The following is a 25,023-nucleotide window of genomic DNA, read 5'->3' as shown; positions in this document are numbered from 1 at the left end:
CACCGTTCCTCTGAGCCCGAGGACGCCTTGCTGAAGAGACGGGACCACTGAAGGAAGTAAGGCATCTGGTTGTTTTGTAATGAGAAGCAGGAATGCTCTTAATAATAAACAAACAGGACATTGTATGCCATCATCACAGGATGTCCTTCCTTCAGCCAGCATGCTGACTTGGATTGGAGGAAAAAAAAATTGGGTGCCGGGATCTGCTGATTGCTCCTTCCATCAGTAGTGTGTTCCTGGATGGCCGCTCACACATTGCCCCGTGCAAGATCCGTGCTCGTTTTCTTACCGCGCTGCGAAAGGGGCATCGCGTTTGGAACGCTGCGTGCCGTGTCCGGCTGCTGTGAGCTTCCCTGCTGTTACCAAGGGAAAGGGGGAAGGTTTTGTTTAAGGGAAGAAACAGAAATGTTCTTCCCAGTTCCTCTTACAGGCACTGATTACAGACTGGGGAAAGGGATAAAATCAAAACTCTCAAACTCCCAAATTTGTCACCTCGAGTAAAGTACTGTGATTGTTGAGGTTTGGGAGCAAGCACTTTGAATCGAGTTTTAATCAGTAAACTAGTAAATTCATTTTAGTTGGTATTTTTTATGAAGCTCTATCAAGTCAAACTGCGCGAGAACGAAAGCGGGCACGTGCTAAACTCCGGAGCTTAAAAATAGCACGGAAAACAGATTTCTAGTAAAAGCTGCCTCAGGTGCGCTCTCCGCGAAGCGCCGCGGTGCCCGCCCACCCGGCGGATCCAGGCGGCGGGGCAGCGCCGCGGCTCTCCCAGCTGACGCACGGGGCAGAAAGGAAGGGGGAAAAAAATAAAATAATAACAGTGATGTAAAAAACCCAACGCGGGTGGGCTGGGCGGGGCAGGGTCCGCAGGTAGGGCCCCACCTCCCGCGCTGTGAGAGGGGCCGGCGGAGGGAGGGAGGGGCCGGTGCGTGTGCGCGGGCGGGCGAGCGGCGGGCGGGCCGGGGCGAGCGGAGCGCGCGGCTGTGGCAGGCGGCCCCCCAGCGTTCCCCAGCGGCAAGAGCAGCAGCACCTGTGACAGCCGGGGGAGGGAGGAGCGGGAGGGGAGCGGCGGCTGGAGGTGTGAGTCAGTCTCCCGGGGACCCGGCCGCTGGAAGGAAGGAGAAATGTTTACTCTGTAGAAATGAGCCAGGTTTGCCGCCGCCGGTGGGCTTCGGTGTGGAAACGCGCGCGGACTCTGCCCCGGTAAGGAGCGCGATGCCGTCCCCTCTTTCACCCCCGCCTCCACCTCCCCGGCTCTTGCTTCTCGTCCGTCCCGGCGCCCGCGGGACGGAGCAAAAGTTTCCTCGTCGCCTCTCCCGGATCGGGAGCGCTCCTCTGATCGGCGTTAACCCTTTCGCTCCGCCGCGCAGCTGTCACACCCCCGGCCCCAGTTTCGCTGTTCGTTCCCTCTCCCCCTTCAACGCCGAGGGTCCGGCACTGTCGCACTGCTCGCCTCGACCGCGGTCAGGACGGGGCACGGGGCTGGTCCGGAGGCGGCGGCGGCCGCGGGGGAGCTGTGTATTGTCGCGACCCCCGCCTCAGCCTCTTCGGGCTGCGCCTCCCGGGAGGGCCGGTCCCGGGGGGCGCCGGGGGTCTCCCCCGAACCCACAGTCAGTCAGCACTTAACCTCTTTCTCGGAAGATCGTGCTCTTTCAGTCTTCGTGTTTCTTTTTTCCCGGAGGAGGGGTGTGAATTTCATAGTAGCTGCGTATCCAAAAAGGAAAAATGAAGGGATTTTACGCGGTATCGAGTGTCATTCTCAGCTACCGGTGTAGGCACAGATTTTGGTTCCTCTTGAACCTTATGGAAAGAGCCTGACACTAATACATGTTCGAGGATAGGTTTGGTAACAGTGCTTCTGTCCTGAACAGAGGGGCTGAAGGACTTGCTGGAACTGTCTTGCTGCGCTCATATCCACTGCTTTGGGATACTAATTCTAGGAGGTACCATCATAATCAAAAGGGATAGAATAACTTTTTAAAATATTACTTATTTTATTTATTTCCCCTGCTCCTTTTCTGGTTTGACCCCCAGGAACATGTTGCAGTGCCTTGTGCAGGGCTGCTGCTGCTACAGTGATGCTGGCAGGATGTCGGCTTTCTCAGCCTTCCATGCCAAAGGATAAGGGGACGTCAGGAGGAGGCGGGGGGGCCAGGTTGTTTTGAAAGTTGTTTGTGTGTTGAAAGCCGGTGGGAAAGTTCAGGCTTCCCCATTTGGAAGAGGCAAGGCTGGGTTCCGCTCTTCCAACATGCGCTTTCCATTTTTAGCTTCATTCAGACGCAGACAGCAGTTCCTTTCCTCTTCCTCTCCTTGTTTGTGTGACACTTTTCCGAAGCAGCTTTTCCACAGGCGACTAAGTGGTCTCACGGCCATGACCCCACATTTTCTTCAGCACGGAATATTATTTTCTCTCTGAAGCTTTAAGGAAAGGGTCTCAAAAAGGTAAAGTTGTTGTCACAGCCTAGGGATTTTCTCCTCTTTGTTTTGTTCCCTCATTACTACAGAGGCTGGCATTTTAAAGTGCTGCTTCAGTCAGAGCAGCTTCGTTTACACTGCTTTTTGGCTATTACTCAACTGTACCAACTATCCTGCATACACTTTCAAAGTGTCACAGACTACTGAATTAGTCACACTGTATCAACGGAAACCACAACACCGAAGGACAATGAGGATTAAAGGCTGTTTTCTTTTTTTCCAGGCTGCTACACAGTGTAGCTCGGACGCTGTGAGTTTCAAGAATTTGGTGAAAGGGAGAGAGTGGACAATGAAAATGGACATGGAGGATGCTGACATGACTCTGTGGACAGAGGCTGATTTTGAAGAGAAGTGCACATATATTGTAAATGATCACCCGCTGGATCCCAGTGCCGATGGAGGCACCCTAACTCAGGCAGAGGCTTCCTTGCCAAGGAACTTGACTTTCAAATACGCATCTAACTGCAAAGAGGTAAGCGGCAGTGCTCTGGGGAAGGTTGGAGTCAGACAAGCCAAATCACAGCGCTTTGGAAAGCGTGTGCTCACCCTGTCTTTGATTCTTTAGCATACACACACACCCTACCAACAACAACAACAAATGCTGCCCGCTGGCTTTTAATATGCGACCCTAATAACTCTTTTAAGAAACTGTGTGCTGGTCATCTGTTGTGTAATATTTACACTGAAAATTGCAGACAACCTATCCCTGAAACTGGTTCTGTACCAATTCACAAACAGTTAAATTTTCACACAATTTGAACAGCATCTGAATAAGCATATTTAAACTGTGGGGTAGTTCTTTGTGCCAATTTCTAGGCTGCTGTTTGCCAGGACCATTCATTGCCTCTGGCTCAGAGATTAAAGTGCCTCGGTTGTCCAATAAATAGCTTTAAAAAAGTAAAGGAAAAAAAAAAACACAACAAATTCCTGGAAATGTGTTTAATTATTTCTTTTTGTTTTCCCTTTGGTTATGAAATTGCTTTATTCTTTTCGTGAGCTTGTTGTAGTCCCAACTTCCTAAATTCTTAAAAACTCTGGCATGTCGGTTAAGGAAGTAATGGTAGAACTGTAGCAAGTTTGACAGAAGGGTGGCCGTAGCTTAAATTAACTTTTGTTTATCTGGGACAGTATCTTCACCGGTAGCTAGCCATGCGAGTCTGTCCTATCCTTGTCCCTGGAGTGGGTACATTCTTTGTTGTTGTTTCAGAAGGGCTGGAAAGAAACAAGCCTGGATGAGCAATTTGGTTTTGTGTTTACTCCTTCGTATAGAGTAGCTATTATAGCTAGGTGTGATGTTCGGTAGCGTAACAACCCAGGGGACAACCCTTCATTTCTCCCTGTGCTGAGACTTGTGGTATAGCAACTATTACCTGTGCTTCTGCTTTGGCTAAACATACTGACCACAGAGCTGAAAAGGAGAGGTACAGTCATCTGTGCCTATCAAATATTTCCTTCCAGAGCAGGTACTCGTTTAATCCTGTGTACAGAAATAGGGCCGGACCCCCAACTGAAGGGTGCTGACACCATGGAATTTAGCTTGGCAGTGCCTAATAGAGTGCCAAGTATGTTTGGTAAGAGGTTAAAGCTAAATTCACCTTAAAATCCCTCTTCCCATCTGCCCTGCCCTGCCCTGCAGAACTTTGGCAGAGAAAGGTCATGCTCCAGAAAAGAAGTGTTAAACCTGGTTTTGTGTTATTGCATTGTTAGATAGGTTTTAGTTTGGCGTGAAGAGGGAAATAAAGCTGAGACTCTGCCATAGGATACAGGAGGATTTCTTGATTGAAGGATGAGCTTGCAGTGTGACAGCTCGGGTCGGTCCTTGGCCGCCGGCTGATGACTGATTGGCTGCTGAGGCTGCTTGCTCTCTCTGGCCCTGTCGAGTCCTGCTGCTGTGGCTGGAGACATCCAAAGAGCTTTCAAAATTCCCAACACCGTGTTTGGAAACACCAAGGTGTAATTTCCTTATTCCCTGGCTCAGGTCAGTGAATCAGGAGGCTTGCTGCCATCTCTGTATAAGAGGTGGGGGGGGAGAGAGAAGTTGTTGAAAGATTGCTGGTTCTTTCTTGTAAAATGTGACCCATGCAGCTCCCTGTTAGTGGGAGTCGGAATATAGGACATCCTCCTTTTGTTCTCCAAAGCTCCCCCCGGTCTTTCATTTGTGCTGAATTGCACCTACCCTAAGGAGCTATAGGAGCTTTTAAACCATGACTATCTTTAAGGCAGCTCTGAAAGGAAGGGCCTTTTTGATGTGCTCTTTTGCCCACCTTCTGGGAAGCTACTCTACCTTCTGTGAAGGCTACTCTCTCATTTGCTACTTATCCGCGGGGTGAAGTAGTTGTAAATGGCATAATCCGCTTGTGTGCTAGTAACTTCTGACATGAAACACTGCATTTCTTTTCTGTCTGCCTTCCAAATTCGATTTTGTTTAGTGGGGTCAGGACTGGGTACATGTGTTGCTTTTGCGTGTTGGTGTTTGTGGGTCAGTGAGGGAGCCTGATTCTGGTTTTGACCTCATGGAAAACCACTAGAGTCCTGACAGCTTGGGAGAGTGGGGTTTTTTTCACTTAGAAAAGGATGAGGTAAGACTTTGGGGGATGCATGTGTGCGTGTTTGCCAGTGGGTTTCAGATGTGAGCTGTCTTCATTGTTAACTTTGGGGAGAGCTGTGGCTTCATCTGGTTGAGAGTTTTAAATGCTGAGTCAGTTTATTGTCAAAAAAGCATAAATAATATATCTCTTGTGAAATGCTGATACTGTCATGATTAGATCATAAAATCCTAGTGCTGTCACGATTAGTATTGTATCTCCAGCTGGAGCAGGAAAAGTACTGCGTGCCTGCTTAGGAGGGAGGAATTACGGCCGCTGCTATTTGGGGAGGGCTGCTTTTTCTGTATCTTCTCCTTTCATGCTTTGTGGAGCTCCTCTTTAAAGGTTTATGCAATTTGCAAGGGAGTCCATGACACGTCATCATACTCTTGTTTATTCTTGGATCTTGATCAGGGACTTTTCTGAAGAACATATTTTTTGCTGTGAGTTCACAGAATGTGTCAGCATTTTAAAAAATGAATTACTACTGCTTATAACGTTTTAGGCTGTTGGATCTACTTGAAGTAATTTATTTATTTCTATGCGTGAATTATTTATCCTTCCCACCAGTTTTGGCAATTGTCAAAAAATTATGAAATGTGGTGTCAAGCTTATGCTCTAGAAGGCCATATGTGAATGATCTTTTCATGCAGACATTTAAAAATATTTTTTTTCAATAAACTTCTCCTTAGTCTCAGTGCTTAAAGCCCAAACAGCCCTTCTTGATATAAAATGACAGTTACTCTGCTGTCTTGAATATTACTATTATCTCATCCTGGTATGTGAGCTTTGACAGAGAAAAACATATCTCTGCAAACCACCCATTACTGTTGCATATCTCTGATAAGGCCATCTCTTAGAGACAGACACTGAATCAGTGATTTTGGTGAAAGCAGTGATTTTGAGCTGTTAGGAACTGTGCCTCACTGACCTCAGGCACTTGCTCTCCCCTATTGCTTTTATTTGTTTTTTATGTGGTTGCCGAGGAAGCCATCTGAAAGCATTCAGTTTTGTGGCATCACTTTTAGAAAACTGGTCACTGAACAAAGGAGTAAAAAATACGTAACTATAGAACTAGTAGCTAAAAAAAATTAAAATCAGTGTTAATTCGGGACACATGACGGCCTGCCCTATTTGCGTGTGGAGAGTTCTGCTGTTTTAATGAAGCCAATAAGAGTTTGTTCGGTGTTTTGGTTTTTTAAAGCAGCTTAGTGGTCCCATTGCAAAATACTTGCAGAATTAGCAGGAGTCGTTGTTTTACTTCAGTGCCCTCTCCCCAGACAAAGATACAGGAGCGTTGATCGTCCAAAGCGCCATCTCAGATCAGATTTGGGACCGGAGCCCACCAGCCTCATGCCGGGGGGCCGCGGGCAGGCCGGGATGTGCTGAGCGGGCCAGGCGGGCCCCAGGCGTGCCCGGCCCCCGGCGCAGCATTAGGACCCTGGTCAGTTCCAGGGCCGCCGTCCCGGGCTGCTGCCGGCCCCGGGCTGCCCCCGCCGGGCCGCCCCGCCGGCGGCCGCGCTGTCCCCGCCGGCGCGCCCGGGCGCCGCTCGCAGCCGCCCCGCTCGGGCAGCGGGTCCCGGCTGCCGCCGGGCTGCACCTTCCCGCTGGAAATGCTCTTGTACGGAGAGGAGGGACGCGGCGGAACGCTGGGAGCTTTGAAGGGAGAAGGGGTACGCTCCTGTGAAGAGGAACCGGGGGGAAGCAGTCCGTGGCTGCCGTGCGGCGAGGGGCGGGCCTCGCAGGCAGCGCCCGGGCGGCCGCAGAAGGGCTCCGCGCTGGGGAGCGCCCGCGCCGGGCTCCCGGCGGCTCCCGGGAAGGGCTCCCCGCGGGCGGAGCGGCGCGCTGGAGGACACCTGGTGGACACAGCTCCGAAGTGCCGCTCTGGCACAGCCCTCCGGCAGCCCCGGGGCGGCTCACCCCCGGCTCCCGACCCGGAGCTGCGCCGCTGTCCTGCCTGCCAGCCCTCGGCAGCTCCCTGCTTCCCGGCCTCTTCTCAAGCCGTCCCCGCTGAGCTGCGGGGCAGGAGCCGCTTTTGGCTGCGGCAGGGGGGCTGCCGGCAGCCAAAAGCCTTGGCTGCCTTGGCATTGCGGGCACCCTTCTCCTGGAGGGTGCCCCTCATCGACCCCAGCAGCTGAGCTTGAGAGGGAACAGCGGAGTCCGGGAATTGCTGACCTGAGAGCCACCGTCAGCTAAAAGTCATCTGGACAGCTTTGTAGCCTGGTTTAGCAAAACTTCAGTGTTGGCACACACAGATGTGCAGAACCTCTTCTGGCAAATTCTGATGGGTATGGGCTGAGAAATGATCTTCGCTTCTCCCCCAACATAGCTGAACACAAACGCTGTATGTAAGGTGGATATCAAAAAGTATCTGCTGTGTCAGAGACTGTTTCAAGTTGACTGGTTCAAGGAGGGATTTCTAGAGATTCTGAGAATTTCATTAAAGTCGTTTTAATTAAGGCAAAGATATTTTTAAAACCATGAAAAATCTCAAGCTATCATGCAGTAAAACTGGCAGGGTGTGCTTGTAGCTTGGTTGTGAACTTTTCTTGAGAGGGCAGATGGATGTAAATGAAGATATATAGGGAAAATGAGAAGAACATCTGCCTTTTTCAGCTCTTTATGAGACATGTACAAGCAAGACAAAAATAAAACTGAGCCACTGAGCTTGTTTCAGCATATGGTAGGTGTAAGAAAATTTCTGGAAGTCCCTCTTCTCTCTCTTCAGTCCAGATGCACAGATCAATGGAGCATTTAACTACCTCTGCTGTTGATGTTTTAAATTTTTTTTCTTTGTAGTGTGCTGAAAACATATGTTAAAATGCAAACTAGTACAAAAAGCCACCACATACACACAACAATCTGTTTCCAGGTGATTCCTTGAATCCATAGCTGTTATTTGGCCCCTTTATTTTGACATTTAACAGGAAATTATGCTAGGTGTTCATTTTTTACTGGGATTTTTAATCTTGACCAGTACACAGGCAAGGATTTCTGTCTGCCTCTCACATAGTGTAAGAAAATTTAGCATGAGAAAATAAGAAGGCTTAGCTAATTTGTGAAATGCTGCCTCCATACAGTCCAAGGTTTTTACCACTCTTTGCTGAGAAGGACTGTTAAAAGAAATAGAAAAGCTTACTGAAGTGAGCTATCTGTAGGGTCTGACAAGCGCTAATCTCCTTTGGTAAGGACATCAATTCTTCGTGGGGTACAGACAGCAGTAATCCCAGTTCTCAGTCTTTCTCAACTACTTCTGGTGTTCCTGTCTTGTTCTGAAATCCTGGTGAGCAAAAAGACAAGTGGCAAGATGTCTGAAGGGGAGATGTTTAATATATTTTGCCATGAGAGTTTACAATGTATTTGGTTATAATACCAAATTAATGGGCTTTTTACCTTCTTCTTTTCCCCCACTATCTGAGCAGCAGGATCAATCTTGAAAAGGCTTGGGGTTTTTGGTTTACAAAATTATTGGGTTTGTAACATTGTTTGGATACATTAAATTTAAAAAGATTAGTGAGAAACAGAGAGACAAAACCAATAACTCAGCAGTGTTTTGCAAAGGGTTACTCCAAGGCACGTTCTTCTGAATAATGATGAATTGCTTCCTGATTTGTGGTCAGTGACTTTTTTTGGTATAATTACTGTCAAGAAGGAAGCTGAACAACCAGAGTACATTTCTTAGACCCAGCATAGTGGAGCATTTTCTTCAAAATCCTTACACCTTTTTTTACCAAATGCACTTGATACATGTTATCTGATGATAACTGATGATTCATTTTTGTACAAGAAGGTGACCTGTGAGTACATGTCCCAGAGCCATTTCATATTCTGTTTTGTATGTCACTGTATGCTGGTAAGAGAACTGAAGGTGTTTGGGTTTTTTGGGCTTGGTTTTGTTTTGTTTGGTTTGGTTTTTTTGTGTTCTCCTTTTAGCTATCAGGGTGGGTATAGACCAAAGAATGGAAAGGGGTGGAGGGTGGTTTCATTTTGATCTGGAAGAGCAGTCATTCCAGTTCCTAACTTATTAGAAAAGCAAGCTCTGTAGCAGTGAAGTGATTGATAGATATTGCATATTTTTGTTTGCTGAAACTAGACTTTTAGGGGCTGCCTTTGATAGGAGAAATAACTTCTGAAGATATTTGACAGTCTCTACATTTTGCTTACTGTTTCTTCCTGTAAATGTATTTCCAAAAAGCACATTTTTAAGGTGGTATTCATCATTAACTTCCATATGTTTTAGGAAAATGCTATTGAAAATGTTAGTACCTGACAAAACTGTTCATATTGTAACCAACGTGATTGTTCATTTATTTATTTCTGTTTTGCTGACGTATCACAAAAAATTTCTTGCATTGTTTGCTTTACCTTGTTACATTTGCAGGGGGGACAGGGGAGAAGAGGGAGACTAGGGAGACTTCTCGTTTTCTCTTGGCAATGGGCTGATCCTGTGGTGCTCTTCTTGTAGGTCACTGGAGTTATAAGCAAAGAGTACATCCCAAAAGGAACACGCTTTGGACCCCTGGTAGGAGAGATCTATACCAGTGATACGGTTCCCAAGAATGCGAACAGAAAATACTTTTGGCGGGTAAGTAGGAAAAAACAGCCCCATGTTGTTGCAGTAAGCAGATCACTAAATGAGTACGGCTGAGAAGCTGGGTCACTTCCTGCTGTGTGATGCAGGGGACAGCCTCTGTATGTGGCCAGGCACAAACAGGGCCAGTGGGTGCATTAAGCTGAGTAAAAGCCTGGCTGTCTTGGATGTAGGGACTGTGTGGGTGGAGAGAGCAGTGGAGATGCACAGCCCTTCCTGGCTCCGTTTTCCAAAATGTATCTCTGCCGATTCTGTAAAGAAATAGTTCTGCTGCTTGCTGTAAGAGCAGGTTATTTTGCATTTCTTCACAGCGGAAAGTCATTCTGATTTATGCAAGTATCATGTCCTTGATTTTTCCTACCATGAAGAAGCTGTTAAAGTACTGCATAAACGTTCACTCTGGAATTATGATACATCTTCTGACATTTTTTCCTGCGTCTTGTATAGAGCTGCTATAACACAGTGGTGATAGTCTTCAGCATATATCATTCAATTCATACATTTTTCTAGGTCTCCTCAGAATTGTTAAAAGAGCAGCTCGTGGATCTTAGTAAAGGGAAAAGAGATAAACACCAGAGGTGCTTATTTGTACACCATAGTACAAGCTGGAAGAGAGCAGCAGCCAATATGTTTTGGCTTGGGCAGTCTGTGCTGGGGAATATGCTCCAAGTTTATCAGTTGACATAATCCTCATTTTCCTTACAGACACATTCTTAATTGTTAGAGAGCATTCCTTCAGCCCCATCTCATTCCACGGATTTGTTTTGCTGCCTTCTAGCCATGTAGGTTGTGTCTAAATCCGTGGATTTGGGACTGTGTCCAAGCCTCTGTGCTCAGGTGCCTGCCTGCCTTAGTAATATCCCAACCTCATATCCAGGTGAAACCCAGGGCATGCACCAGCATTCCCCACACCCCTTTCTTCCTACCTAATTGAATCATTTTGGTTTTCTCAGATTGTCTTTGTACGATGTAATACAGCATTGCACAGGCAGTTATTTGTGTGAGGTTTTTTACAGAGCAGGCAACTGTTTTCACATGAATAAGGCCACAAATGTTTCTTTTTGCTGAACCTTTTGGAAGCTTGTGTCCAGTCTAGGAAGAGACCAGTCGGCTGACCCTAGCCCCGCCAGTTGTTTGTAAGACAGCAGACACAGGGAAAAGGGGCTGATAACCATCTTGCAGGACTTCATTCCTACATTGCAGTGAGAAAGATGACATCATTCTTATGATGTGATTGTAAGCTTTAATGCGGAGGGATCCTCAGAAATAATATCCTAGGAGCCATCTAAGCATCATTAAATTCCCTGTTATAATCTCTTGATTCGTTCAAGACAGACTGCTGCACTGAAAATTAATTCCTTCCTAGGGGTCTGACACAGGCTCGCATATGCAAAGGAAATTGTGGGAGATAACTTCCCACATGTGATTAAAGGCATCCTGGGCTCGCTGGCAGGAGCGGGAACATCTGCTGGGCGCCCGGGGACGCTGCCCGCGCCAGGGGAGCGGGGCCGCCCGGGCCCGCGTCATTTCTGGGAACCGCGCCGTGACTCAGCACATCTGGGCGCGCCTTCCCCACAATAGGTGGGAGCTGGTGGGTGCCTCTGCCGGGGAGCCGGAGCTGTGGCCCTGACGTGGGAGCGGTGGAGGGCTGGTTTGGGAAGTGGTGGCAGGCGTCAAGCGCCAGAGCCCTGCGTTCCTGGAAGTTTGAGAGCCGGGGTGAACAGAGAAACCCGAAGGCTCCTCTTGATGCAGCACAACTCGCCCGGCTCCCTTCCATTTTCTCATAACAAACACACCGCAAAATCTCTCGCAAGCTGCTTTGATGAGGCCACATGTATTTCCCCCTTCTCAGTTTACAGGAAGTTACTCTTAAAGAAAGTGATTCTGGTGTTTACGGCCCGCTTTAAAGGGCCCGGCCGCCTCCCCTCTCTGCCCGCCGGGCTCCGGGGAGCGCAGGAGGGTCCCGGCCGGCCGGGCCGGGGAGGTGCGAGACACAGTGGTGAGGACGCACGGGCAGGAACACCCTGAGGAGTGTTTTCTCCATGAGATAAGCTCTGTCTCCCCTTTGGAAAAGCATTTCCTGCTCAGCGAGGTGCGTTGCTGGTGCAAGCTACTCCCACTTCAAGGTTTGGCTTTTGCCTGATCATCTGTTTTCAGAAAAACAGGAGCCCCATTTCATCCAGCACAGAGCTAGTTCCCCTTGAGCGTAAGCAGTGTATTTTTACAAATGTTTTTCCTGGATCACATTTGATTTGATTTTAATAATTCTCTTATTCTTACCATTTCAAGAAACAATAGCTTCTGTCAGTGATGGGAACTTCTTTCTCCCAAAACCACTGAGCAGTTTTCAGATTCATGTTTTCTTGCCCCTCTGTGGACAAGTCAGAACATGTCCCTTAGTAGGAAAAGTGACATCTCATGGGCTAATAATCCCTCTCTAGGTCTTCCTTCAGTTATGGCAGGTGAATTTCATCTTTGCCTCACCCAGCCTTCCTACAAAAGGGTTACAGTGCAACTATGAGCAAGTGTTGCTTTAGGACTCTTGGGGGGTGGAGAATGTTTGCATAGTTTAAACCTTTGGGTGGAGGTGGTAGGAAACTACAAGTACAGAGGCCATAGAAAGAGGCCAGAAGAGAAGAGCTCTGACGTAGCACAGCCAGCCAGTCTTATACACAGGTGACTCAAAGCATTAATGCAAGCATGCACTCAGACCTGCAGTCATCAGCATCACCCACTTGTTGATCAGAGCACCAGGAAAAGGACTCTAAGGTAGACTCACACAGAGTACTCTGCATTTCAGATTTTGGGTCTTGTTTTCCCAGGCTAGCAATGACACTGGCTAAGATTAAATGGAAAAGGTGACTGTGGACTTGCTTTTAAATACTTCCTTAACTCAGAGGATGTCACTGTTGGAAAGGCAGGAACACAGCTTGGACTCTTACTTCAGTAATATATGCTCATCTTAAAAAAAAAAGGGAGCTTGGACCTTATCACTTTTCCCCACTGGATTCTGTGCATGCATGTTGTGTATTATATATATATGCTCTCTCTATATATATAATATGTATATATATTCATAAGCACTTCCTCTCTATTCCAGATCTATTCAAGTGGTGAACTTCATCACTTCATTGATGGATTTAATGAGGACAAGAGCAACTGGATGCGTTATGTAAACCCTGGCTACTCTGTTCAGGAGCAGAACTTGGCTGCTTGTCAGAATGGAATGAACATCTACTTCTATACCATCAAGCCCATCCCTGCCAACCAAGAGCTGCTTGTGTGGTATTGCCGAGACTTTGCAGAGAGGCTGCACTATCCCCCCTCCAGAGAGCTGACAATGATGAACCTCAGTAAGTGGATTACAGTATAAACAAGGAATGCTAGTAATGTCTCTTATGCCTATACGATCTAATAATAAGTTGTATAATTACACAGCTGCATCATCTGTTGTGTCACAGGAGGTAGCTTGGAGTGGAAAAGGGGAATTAAAAAACCCAACACAAGAGAATGAGTTCCCTGTGCCTGTTCAAATGTAAAGAGATTCTAAAATCTGAGCAGTTGCTTGTTTACAATCTGAATCTTATCTGGTGAAATTCTGGACAGACAACCTGACCTCTGTCTTCCTAACCATAGCTGTTGGATCACTCTCAGACTTTCCAGTTTCAAATCTCACAGTGTGTTGAGCAAAAGTCTGCTTTGGTAGCATGTACTAAAAGCTGTCCAGTCATGCTCCCAAAGGGCTGCCCTCACTGTACCAGGAAGTGGCAATGTGCCATGACTCTGTCTAGGTGTCTGACAAAATACATGTTTACTGCATAATGCACTTTGAGCCTTGCATCTACACTTATTTATCTTGTGGGAGCAAACCTTCTGTGGTCTTCTCATCTGGTTACTTGTACTTTAAGCTCAGTGTACTTTGTCCCCATTTCTTGACTTTATATTGCAACTTTCATTTTCTGTTCAAAAATAATAGCACTGGTAGCAGAGGGAAGAGGTGTTTCCAGGGGTTTGTGTTCCTCTGTGGTTTCTGATTATTTCCAGCCTTGGTACTTTACTTCTCACTTAATCACTGCCTGACACCTCACCCAGAGCCCCTTCTAGAGAAGGAAAGATTCTTGCTGACTTCTCAGTGGACTCTTAGGCTGCTTCCCCTGCTGCTGCTCTAAGATAGAGCAGAGTATTCTTTTGTCCTTCTGCCAGTGACTACACTGAAACTTGAAGGGAAAACTGGAAGCAGTTTGTTTTGTTTTGTTTTTTATAAAAAGAACTATTTATGGTTATTTGGCAACAAGGAATGGGTTGTAAAATATCAGTGTTACTTTGGGGATCATTAGAACTGTCATCCCATATTATAAATATTATATCACACATTCATATTAATCAAAAGTACATCTATACTCTGTGGGTGTCACCCTTTCACTAGCTTTTTGTCTTTCCCTACAAATTAATAGAAGAAAACTTGTCTCCTAATGACAGAGGGAAGAGAGGGAGGGAATGTCTTATGCAGCTATATTCTCTGTTCAAAAACTATCTCACTGGTTCTGTCATCTTTGCACATCTGTCATTTCATCACTCTCTGTGCAGTTTTATTTCCTGATATAATGAACTGTGGGACCTGCAGGTGAGATGAGACAACAGCATGTAGGGCTCTGGTGGATGAGGAGTTTGCTAAAATCTGCACAGCCACATTTGGCCACTAGCTAGGAGGACACACAAACACAGGATCGGTTTCCTGCATCTGCTGGCACCTTAGGCTTCCTTGCAGTTAATTAATAGCAATTAATGTATTTGTAAAATGTTTCTTACTCTGTCCAGTTACTCTTAATCAGGTCAAAACTAGGGGTGTCTGGACATAGCAGAATAACTGGTTTTAGTAAAAGTAGTAGGCTCAATACAAGGATTTAAAGACATGGGAACTTGATCCACAATTTTGTAGTTCAGCCTTCATATTTGCAGTATTTCCAGATGCTGAGTTTGAAATAGACATTCTTCTCTTTTTTAAGATAATTATATTTAAACCACTTAGAAATTTTATGTTAGCTCCTTCCACCTAAAGAAAATAACAGTTCAGAAAATGAGAAAAACTTTTCACTTTTTTTTTCTTTTCCCCTCATTCTTGTGAGCAACACATTCAGGCCTGAAGCCTGCAGATGGGCCAAAAACCCTACAGGTACCATAAGGATTGAGGTTTTCTAAAGTTAGCCTTTTGAAAAGTGTGGAAGAAAAATCCAAAAGTCTCCCAAAGACTCTTATTTGCCAAAGTCCCTGTAGCAATGGTGCAAGCAGGGGTGGTTTTTCCAGCATTAGTACTGGAACCAGATGAGTTTACCGTGAATGCCAGCAATCTTTAGCTTTCTCCTGCTCCTTTCTCCCAGGCCACTAGTTAAATCTAAAATTAGAGAGCATTGTGCTGCCTCTCCAGCCTCTCTCTCTCCGTCACAAAGGCTGGCCAAGGTACCCGGCACTGCATTCATCCATGAGTAAAGAGCAGAGGGGTTGTCCCCAGTTTGCTCGCATCCTGCAGCTGCTACAGACCAGGCTTTGGCCCAGCAAAACATCTGAACACAGCCTTGTTTGAGGGGACCTCTGCCCCCCCAACCTGTTAAGAAGTCAGGAAAGTCCTCTCCAGCCAAATGGATTGCAAATAATTTGGTGTTTAAAGTGATATGGCTTCCCTCAGAAGAGCAGGGGTGTATCACCACTTCTCACAGCTCTTGGCTGCTGGTTTTGGCACCCACTGAGGAGGAGGGAGGGGAAGTTTGGGTCCGGGTCCTAAGAGGCAGGCTGAATTCAGGGCCTCCTCCATGGGATACATGCTGGTGTGGGCAGGAGGCAGCCAGTGGCCATGGTGTGTGGCACCCAGATCTCTCCCTCCACTGTGTCTTGGGTGTGCAGTGCACACTGATGCCCGTGGGAGGCTTTGGAAGAGTCGTACCTTGGCTGGCTGCCCAGCACAGGAGAGGCCACCTGGGACACACACCTAGAGACCTTACAGTCTTGCCAACTTAAAATATAGGCAGCTGCTATAAGTGCCTCAAGGGTTTGGGGATCACAGTCTTGGAGTTCAGCACCTTAGTTCCTCTTTAAGCACCAGAGCAGGATGGGCCTCTGGGGAAAAATGTATCAGGGAATTTCTCTGGCTTTATTTCCTGTAATTAGTGGCCTCAAAAATGAGAGAACTACCACTTTAGAGAAGAAATGTATTTACACACCCACATGTAACATCTACTTGCATCTGTAACAGCAAACTTTCAAATTACAGGTAACTTCCCCAGCATTAGTTCATTTGTGCCGCAGAAGGAAAGCATCCACATGCAAGACAGCAATTAGGCAGGTACTTAGTTGTGGGTTTAACCCTGTCCTCTGTGTTTTCCTGAATTGGGGCCTTTGACCCAGTCCTTCAGACGCTGGAGCACACACCTACCTTCACAGCCATGATTAGCTCTGAGTGGAGCTATGTAACTTCAAATGGATGTTGAAGTGCCTGCAAAGAGTTGCACAATAGTGGTAGAGGCAAGACTCCACATTATCCCAGTGCTGGAAACTCGAGTGTCATTCCCTTCCTGCCTGTTTTGAGGCCCCTAATGTTTTCTGTCAAAATTTGAGATGTCACCTTCAGATGGTGCCATTGTCCAGTAAGTAGTTTTAAGTATGGTGGCACAAGATTTTTGTATTCTGCTAAAAAGAATTTTTCAGTAATTTGCTAAATGTGCTTAACCTCATTCAACCGCTCCTTCAGATTGTCTTCTGGTCTGTGATACTTTATTTAGCAAACACTGAGAAAATTGGTTTGGTGGTTCCAAAGGGTTTAGAATTTCATTCTTACCTTAACATGGGAGGATTATTTTGGGATGGAGGGGTGGAGAGGGTAATAGTTAAAAAAAAAACCCAAAACCAAACAACAAAAACCCAACAAAATCCAAACAATTGCATTGACTCAGGACATGACAATTTGATAATAATGTTCATATATTGCAATCATATGATGCAACTTCCTGCTGCTCATGTCATGTTTGTCTCCTCAGTCAAGTACGGGCAGGTGACATCTTTTGGTCAAGCTTCAGAAAAAAAGTTCAAGCTGGGGGAAGATAATTTGCATATTTACAAAATATTTCGCAATTTTTTTGTTTCATTAACAGGTTTAACGAGACATTATTTGAAATGTTTTCAGTTCTATGAAGATAGAGTTTTTAATGCTTTTTTCTTAAATGTGATTTATTCTTCTCTTCTTCCTGCTGGCCCTGACGTGCTGGCCGTTAGCTCAGTCCTGTCGCTCGCTTTCCCTTTTGTTTATGGGCAGTTTCACTTTCTGGTTTTTGAAGCTTTTCTGTTTGGGTTGAGAGGAAACATCTGCACTTGCTTAAAAAAATGCCTCCTGGAATGTTCAAAAGGGCTCAGGAAAATGATTTTTAAATGATATGAGAGGCTGTCTTCACAAAATCAGAATTTGGGGGCTGAAGTTGTCTATATACTGAGAATTATTTGAAGGCTCTCAGAAAGATCTTCTCTGAGCAAAAAGTTTTCAAAGGCACGTCACAGTGCCATAGACACATTTAGAAAACAGATGATCAAATTATGTACTTCTAAATGTTGGTCTCTGTTCTCATTTTGAGTGGAAACATTCTTTGTTTTGCCCGGTTCACAACTTCGAGGTTCTCTTCCTACTAGCAAAAGAGGTGCTTAATTTAGATCGAAAATGTGAATTGGCATAATTAAGCTCTACCACTCGAAGTGTTCAGTACCATCTCACTCCTGAAATTACTGTTGAAATTACTGTCTGCTTACAACCGTTTTTCAAGTTTTTAGAAAAGAACAGATCATTGTTTTTATGAAATGTTTCTCAGGCTACAGCTCAGAGCACAAGAACTGAGAGCAAAGTCTGTAGCTCTGCAGCAGTCTGTAGCTGGAACACCCACACTGGAGTCACTTCAGGCAGCTCCTTCACTCAAGTTTTATTAATACCTAAAAGTAACAGGAGTTTTGTGCCTTTTCCTCTTGCATGCACTCACTAATCTCAGATCTGAGCAAATAATCTGTTGACCTCAGTTAGAAATGGATCAGGCTCCTCAAGAGGCACGTCTGAGGTTTTTTTTTCTTTCTTCCCCCCCACTCCCCTCAGATCAGTAACTCTAAAATGCAGCTGCACCATTCTTATTTTGTCATGAATCTCTTTTCTGTGTGTCTCTCTGACCACAGAAACTAGACAGATCTTGGAAGAGTATGTGCCTATATTTACTGTATATGTATGTGTGTGTGTGTGTATGTATGGGGGTGAGGGGGAAAAATGCATTTCAAGAGTGAATGGGAGACATTCTGATTGGTAAAAGCTTTAAGATCACAATAAGTAATACATCTCTTGAACTTTGAAGCATGGCTCCTTTAAGAGCAACAAGAAAGGTTGTAAACCTCTCAATCAGTTTCAGCCCTGGTTTAAATCCACCTTCAGTATAAAACTTAAGAACCTCTCCTTGGCCCCGAACATTACCTTTGCTTATTTTACACAGTGCTGACACACTTGTTTATGTTTTGATCTCTTTGGTGTTCCCAAGTGTCCCTTGTGCTCAGGTAATAAGGGAAAAAGCTAAGAGGGGATTTATGGACCGAAGATAGCTTGCAAACTAAAGAAAGATGTCACAGTTAGACTTGAAAAACAATCTTTGAACATCACAACTTCTGCCTACACATGGAAATTAGTAGGAGGGACAGCTTTACTGGGAAAATTCAATAGTGGAGAAAAGAGCAATTATCTTTAGTTAGTCAATAAGAGAGCATGAGATTGTTGCACAAAGATTGTTACAATCTCTGCATGAGCTTCCTTTCTGTCACTCCTGGGCTTGCTCCTGCACATAAGGCACGTACATCCCCACCCTCATGTTTAACCTTGTGACAGTGGGAGCTGTTTCTCCAGCTGAAGTGGCCCCAGTTTCTCTATCACTTTTCCAGCACCACCAGCATTTCTCCTTCCTCTTCCCCTCCCCCGGGTTTTTTTCTTTGAAAGAGAAAAGTGTCAATTTGAACTTCCTGCTTGACAGACCCCACTGAGAAACTGATATGGACCTGATAAAGTGGTATTTATTTATTTTTCCTGCTGGAAGGCTTCACAAGTCCTGCCTCCCACCGCCTCTGTCCAGTTTTCAATACTGCCTGGCTTTGATACTTCCCAAGGCTGATAGTGTCACCAGGAATGTTTGCTCTGAGACACTGCTGTGGTGAAAGGCAGCAGATAAGAAGATCCAGATAGTATTATCTACAGTGCCATTGTGGAGCTTCTTGAACCTAGTAGGACCTCTATGCTATGCCCAAAAATCTGGTAGACGTTTAGAAAATGAGTTACCAGTCCAGGAGTACAGACAAAATTACCAAAGAATGGAGATGTTTTTAAAGCCAGAAAATACAACATGTTATTACTTTATTTTTGATACAGCTTTGCATTAACCTTTGGACACCAAGAAAAATAATTTGGACCCTATCTGCTTATGTGTGCACATGCTTGCTGTACAACACTTTTAAGTTTTGTCATAAATATTTTAATTGAACTTAACTGTGTTCAATTGCATTTCATTGGAGCTTGAAAATACACAAACATCTCAACCTAAATCTCAAACTAAATTTGCTTGTTACTAGTCTAATGCCATTTCAAAAAGGATACTACTGTAAAGTGGGTTGCTGTAAGTAGGAGCATGCTTTGAAAGCAGCTGTTTTCTTGGATACATTTAATAAATGGCTGCTTCTTTGCCTTATAGGGTAATGTTGCCAAATGATAGATTCCATCAGGGTAGTGAATAGTGAAGCAAAGAATCCGTGTTGAATGTGGCGTGGTCATTGCCTGTTGTCACGTTCCTCACTTGGTTCAGATGATCCTCCAAAAATCAGAAATAACTGTTTCTCACCTCAGATAGTGAAGTAAGAGCAGTCAGTCACAGAAGCAGAAATGTTGCTAAAGGATTGCAGTGTTTTTGAATCACGTACCTACTGGTACTGGCTTGTACCTCCTGATGGAAAGCCTTGCACTAACTAACTATGGTTATGAACTAATTAAGATTCTTGTAGTTTTCCCCCCTATAATAAAATATCTCAGAAGTAATCAAGATTATGTAACAAGGATAAAGGCAGGTTTGTTTTTCTACTGAAGTCATCTTTCAGTGTGCTGTTAAGATTGTATTATGTCCAGAAAGCAAGGTCTTTGAATACAAATAGAGTATGTGCTGAACTGAGATGAATGTATGCTAGCTTCTATTTCCTTCTAAATACATATTTCTTTTCTCTTTTTTTTTAAAGCACATTTCAACTTAAGCTGGAGCCAACCAGTCTTGCTTTCTTTTGCTTTGCTTCAGCATTTTTTTTATAAAATACAGCTGTAAGCAGAGGAGTTTTGCATAGACTGAATGCCACAGAAATCTGCAGTAAATAGTCTGCTTTGTTGTAGATGTTCCTAAGCAGTATATTTAATGAGTAATGATCTGTTTACTGATGGAGAATACCTTCTCTTTGAAGAAGGCTTTCATCCTAGCCAGCCATGGTTTTTTTGGTACTGTAAGTAATTGAACTGGCTGGTGAAGTGACTGCTGCGGTTTGGCAAAACCCGATTTGTCATGCCTTGTTATTTTACTGAGGAACATTTCTGGGAGCTTGTGTTCTGCAGTCCTTCAGTTAAACCTGTACAGTGAACAAATGCTCGTTACCACATTTATTAGAAATACTGCTTAAAGAGACATTAAACAGCAAAGCTAGGCAGGTTTAAGGCAGAAGAAAGGTGAAATCAGCTTGCAGAATGGGGGCTGGCACTCTGCAAATGCATCATCATCCAGGTCTTTATGTACTGGTTGGTATCCCTTAAATTAACAATGCTTTTTATTAAGACTTAATACGAGAAGGCATTTCTTCACACAGCAATTAGTTTTCTGGCAAGTTGAATGATTGCTCATCTCTGAGAGTAGCCGTCCTTCCCACTAAACTTGTAGGGGTTAGATTCTGTTTTGAAAAGAGATAATGCCAGTGATATATCTAAATAATCATTATCTTGTCTTTGTGTTTCAGCACAAACCCACATTAATCCAAAGCAGCACAGCACTGATAAAGATGAGCTTTATCAGAAAAGCGTCCCAAAGAAGGAGCACAGCGTGAAAGAAATCCTGAAAATGGAATCCAATCCTCCTAAAGGAAAAGACTTCTTTCAGACCAACATTTCACCAGTTACTCCAGAAAAAGACTTGGATGATTTACGTAAGAACTATAGCCCAGAGAGGTGTTTCTTCCCTCGAGTTGTCTACCCGATCCGACCTCACATTCCAGAAGACTATTTGAAAGCTTCCTTAGCATACGGCATGGACAGACCCAGCTACATTACTCACTCGCCCATCCAGGCATCTACTACACCAAGTCCTTCTGGGAGGAGTAGTCCAGACCAAAGTTTAAAAAGTTCAAGTCCTCACAGTAGTCCAGGGGTCACAGTTTCACCTCTGGCACCTACTTCCCAAGAGCACAGAGAGCCATACTCTTACTTGAACGGATCATATGGCTCAGAAGGATTGGGGTCTTATCCTGGATATGCACCCCCTGGCCACCTTTCACCTGCCTTTCTACCGTCCTATAACCCCCATTACCCCAAATTCCTGTTACCTCCATTCAATATGAGCTGTAATAACCTGAGCGCTTTGAACAATATCAATGGCATCAACAATTTCAATCTCTTCCCAAGGATGTACCCTCTTTATGGCAACCTGCTCAGCGGAGGTAGCCTTTCCCACCACATGCTCAACCCCACCACGCTCCCCAGCTCATTGCCCAGTGAAGGAGGCCGTCGACTGCTGCAGCCTGATCATCCGAGAGACTTCCTCATACCAGCACCCAACAGTGCCTTCTCTATCACGGGCGCTGCTGCCAGCATGAAGGACAAGCCATGCAGCCCTACCAGTGGGTCCCCCACCGCTGGTACAGCAGCCAGTTCGGAACACATAATGCAACCTAAACCTACCTCAGTGGTGTTGGCTGCCACCGGCGGTGAAGAAGCCATGAATCTCATTAAAAGTAAGAGGAATGTGACCGGTTACAAAACACTCCCATACCCACTGAAAAAGCAGAATGGGAAGATCAAGTACGAATGCAATGTTTGCTCCAAGACCTTTGGCCAGCTGTCCAATCTGAAGGTAGGCAGTGGAGAATAAGACAGGAGCCTTCTTTGAAGGCTCAGATTTCTCCCTGTAGGTTTTCGAGGAAAAGCAGGGTCAGGCCTCCCTCGCTTGTTAGGCTGTTTATGTGTCTGGGCTTAATACAGGGTCCCCCAGCAAGAAAGCGTGGTTGTGTGTTTGAATAGTGACGCCACCTAATTAACTAGATAACATTGTATTTTGGCAATGGCACTCTTCCGCTGACTTTAGGAAACATCTGAAAGCACTTTTGTTGTAGTACTGGAAACTTCAAATTGTTAATTGCTTTGTCTCTCCCTAGGTGCACCTCCGAGTACACAGCGGAGAGAGACCATTTAAATGCCAGACTTGCAATAAGGGCTTCACGCAGCTGGCTCACCTCCAGAAGCACTATCTGGTACACACGGGAGAAAAACCCCATGAGTGTCAGGTATGTAACACAGAGAGAGAGAGATGATTCCTTTTGAGGCCAAAGGGATGGCAGGGCTTTGCACACCCCATGCAGTGTGCAGGGAGGGCTGAGGGACAAACCCTTGACTGCTCATGGCCGGAATCTGCACCACAGCCAGGCCCAGCCCTGGTGCAGCAGCATCTGTGGGACAGCATGATTGCCTGCAGCCTGCTAGAGCAACATCTGCCTGATACAGCCACACTCAGGATGACATTCAGCAATATTTAAATAAAAAAGGTGGGGATTTTTTTCCCCTTGTGAGAAAGTGTGAAGATATAGAAAGCTGCTGCTTCATCCTGCCGTCTCCTCCTAGGTGTCTGTGATTTAAACCATAAAATCACCTCCCACTCATTTGCTGTTTCTCTGCCACCCTCCACATTAGGTTTGTCACAAGCGGTTCAGCAGCACCAGCAATCTCAAAACCCACCTGCGGCTCCACTCTGGAGAGAAGCCTTACCAGTGCAAGCTCTGCCCAGCCAAATTCACCCAGTTTGTGCACCTGAAGCTGCACAAGCGTCTCCACACCCGGGAACGCCCCCATAAATGTGTCCACTGCCACAAGAGCTACATTCACCTCTGCAGCCTCCAGGTCCACCTGAAGGGCAACTGCCCCGTCGCCCCAGCTTCCGGCCTCTCCATGGAGGACCTGAACAGAATCAATGAGGAGATTGAGAAGTTCGACATCAGTGACAATGCTGACAAGCTGGAAGAAGTGGAGGACAATATCGACTTAACATCGATCGTGGAGAAGGATATACTGACCATGCTCAGGAGGGAAATGGAGGGAGCTAATCTGAAAGTCTCTCTACAGAGGAACCTGGGAAATGGGCTTATCTCCTCAGGATGCAACCTTTACGAGTCGTCAGATATGTCAGTTATGAAGTTGCCTCACGGTCACCCACTACCTCTGTTACCTGTAAAGGTCAAGCAAGAAACAATTGAACCAATGGACCCTTAAGACTTTTTGGCAAAGTGATTTTTTTTTTATTTATGACTTGGCAAGTCAGGGTGCCTGTAGCAGTTGCTTGTACATAGTTTCAATGCTGCAAAGCAATCTTGGCTTACAGTAGTTTCCCTACGCTCTCCAGCTGAAAGAAGGAACTCCAAAGTTACTGTTTTCTCAGGGCATAAAAAGGGGCAAAGGACTGTGTATTGCCTCGCCAGTTACTAAGAGACAATCATCTATCCATAATTATTTTTTCAATGATAGTACTTCATAATTTATTATGCAATTAATCATACTAAAAGCAATAATTAGGAAAATGTTTACAATGACTGGAAAAATTCATTGTAATTTTTACTTTAAATGTTTTTATTTTTTGTTTTATGGCCATTCTTTGTAGATTTTTTTTTCTGCACATCTGTTTTAAGAACCTAAGATTAGGGTTTCAGTAAATGTGTTTTATGTACCAATGTCTTTTAAACAAATGTGGTTTTTCGTATTGCCAAAGTTGGACATGTGACATACAGAATCCTAGATCTGTTGGTTTGACAAAAAATGCTGTGTACTTTCATGAGCAAATCACCCCACTGGGAATTGAAAAGGAAAAAAAAACAAAAAACAAAACAAAAACAAACCAACAACCCAGAGTAGCAGCAAGCAGGGAAGAAACTTTTTCTCCTGCCTCTCTGAGGAGAGGAGAAAGATTCTTCTACCTGCAGCTCTCCGTGGAACAGATGTGGCACAGCACACACCAACCTGCCATGGACAATACCACATGTTTTTAGAACACAGCTCCAGCCCCACACATTGTCATGTAACTTTAAGACCAAAGGAATACATGAGCTTAAAGTGGCTTCTCCAAAATAAAATCTCACTTACAGTCTTCTGTTTCCACAAGTAGTTTAAAAGCAAAGACACAAATAATATTCTGCCTAAAAGGGGGGGTTTGGGCAGATTTCTTTCTTCTGATTTTTGTTTTATTTTGGGGTTTTTTGGCCAGAGCCTTCCAGGGATAAAAAAAAAGAAAGATGGTCAGATTCCCTGAGAAAGAAGGGGTTCAGTTTTACTTGTATTTTTCTCTCCCACTTTGCCTGGGTAGAAGTGGGGAACAAAGTCCTTTCCTGGCACATAAATTTTTTTCGTCCTTCCTGTACGACTCAGATTTTTCTCAGTATTTGTGTTTGTACATTTTGTGGTTAATTTAATTAAAGAAGAAAAGGGCATTGCAAAGTTGTTGAACAACAATTACCTCAGTGCTTGTGTCCAGTGGTGCAGACAATGCTGTTTTACTTAAATGCTTTGCTACTTTAGAGAAGAAACCAAAATGTGCACAGGGAAAGATAGAATGCACATCCTTTTATCTTTTTGTTTTGCTAAGCCCAAAGATGATATGGTGACGTTTGAGGTGTAGCAAAGAATACATGTATATTTATAGATATATTTATACCACTATACAATATATGTATATGTATATATATTTATACCACTTAAGTTGTGAGCCAAACCATGTAATAAAACCTATTTTTCATCTAAGTGTGAAAATCAAATGTTATCCCAGTTTTGCAAATAACCAATGACCTCAAAACCAGAAGGTTGTACCAAGGCATTTATCACTTGCAAGTACACACGCACAGCTGAAGGCGAAGGCAGAACTTGCCAACACGTGAATGGCTTCATCATGCATCCATGTGTAGCATCTCAGTGAATTTGGTGGGAATCACCCTGTTAGCAGGCCAGAGCTCCTTCAGTCCCCTGCTCTCCTGGCAGTCTGCACTGGGCGGGAAGGAGGCTGGTGGTCAGTCAACAGACAGCCAGAAAATGCGATG

At 45.0% G+C, this 25,023-nt stretch overlaps 2 protein-coding genes across 4 annotated transcripts in view; one reads left to right on the top strand and one right to left on the bottom strand.

The window, feature by feature from the left end:
- Window positions 1-1,088: 1,088 nt before the first annotated feature.
- Window positions 1,089-24,730, top strand: PRDM1 (PR/SET domain 1). Of its 3 annotated transcripts, none has more exons than XM_015621242.1 (7): window positions 1,089-1,206; window positions 2,702-2,950; window positions 9,529-9,648; window positions 12,755-13,007; window positions 20,695-21,803; window positions 22,105-22,233; window positions 22,637-23,212. In XM_015621242.1, exons 2-7 carry the CDS (start codon window positions 2,768-2,770, stop codon window positions 23,210-23,212), a joined length of 2,370 nt encoding a protein of 789 aa, XP_015476728.1. In that variant the 5' UTR covers window positions 1,089-1,206; window positions 2,702-2,767. The 3 variants fall into 3 exon arrangements, with proteins under 3 accessions (XP_015476728.1, XP_015476724.1, XP_015476719.1); XM_015621238.3 differs by lacking the exon at window positions 1,089-1,206 and adding an exon at window positions 1,631-2,445; XM_015621233.3 differs by lacking the exon at window positions 1,089-1,206 and having other exon boundaries at window positions 2,669-2,950; window positions 22,637-24,730.
- The window catches only part of ATG5 (autophagy related 5), a 113,945-nt gene continuing 98,305 nt past the window's right edge, over window positions 9,384-25,023 (bottom strand). The window contains exon 8 of the mRNA XM_033512853.1: window positions 9,384-9,582. Coding sequence (XP_033368744.1) covers window positions 9,539-9,582 — 44 coding nt within the window. The 3' untranslated portion in view covers window positions 9,384-9,538. The remainder of the gene's footprint in view (window positions 9,583-25,023) is intronic.

This window comes from Parus major, chromosome 3 (genome assembly GCF_001522545.3).
Source record: "Parus major isolate Abel chromosome 3, Parus_major1.1, whole genome shotgun sequence".
NCBI lineage: Eukaryota > Metazoa > Chordata > Aves > Passeriformes > Paridae > Parus > Parus major.
The sequence above is the reverse complement of the archived record's forward strand: the minus strand, read 5'-3'. Positions and strand labels throughout refer to the sequence as shown.

Excerpts from the sequence above, each read along its gene's own strand:
- PRDM1 (XM_015621233.3), top strand. The coding sequence starts at position 2,669 with ATGAGGATTAAAGGCTGTTTTCTTTTTTTCCAGGCTGCTACACAGTGT. Across the intron at positions 2,951-9,528 it reads ACGCATCTAACTGCAAAGAG|GTCACTGGAGTTATAAGCAA; the intron begins GTAAGCGGCAGT and ends CTCTTCTTGTAG. Across the intron at positions 13,008-20,694 it reads GCTGACAATGATGAACCTCA|CACAAACCCACATTAATCCA; the intron begins GTAAGTGGATTA and ends TTTGTGTTTCAG.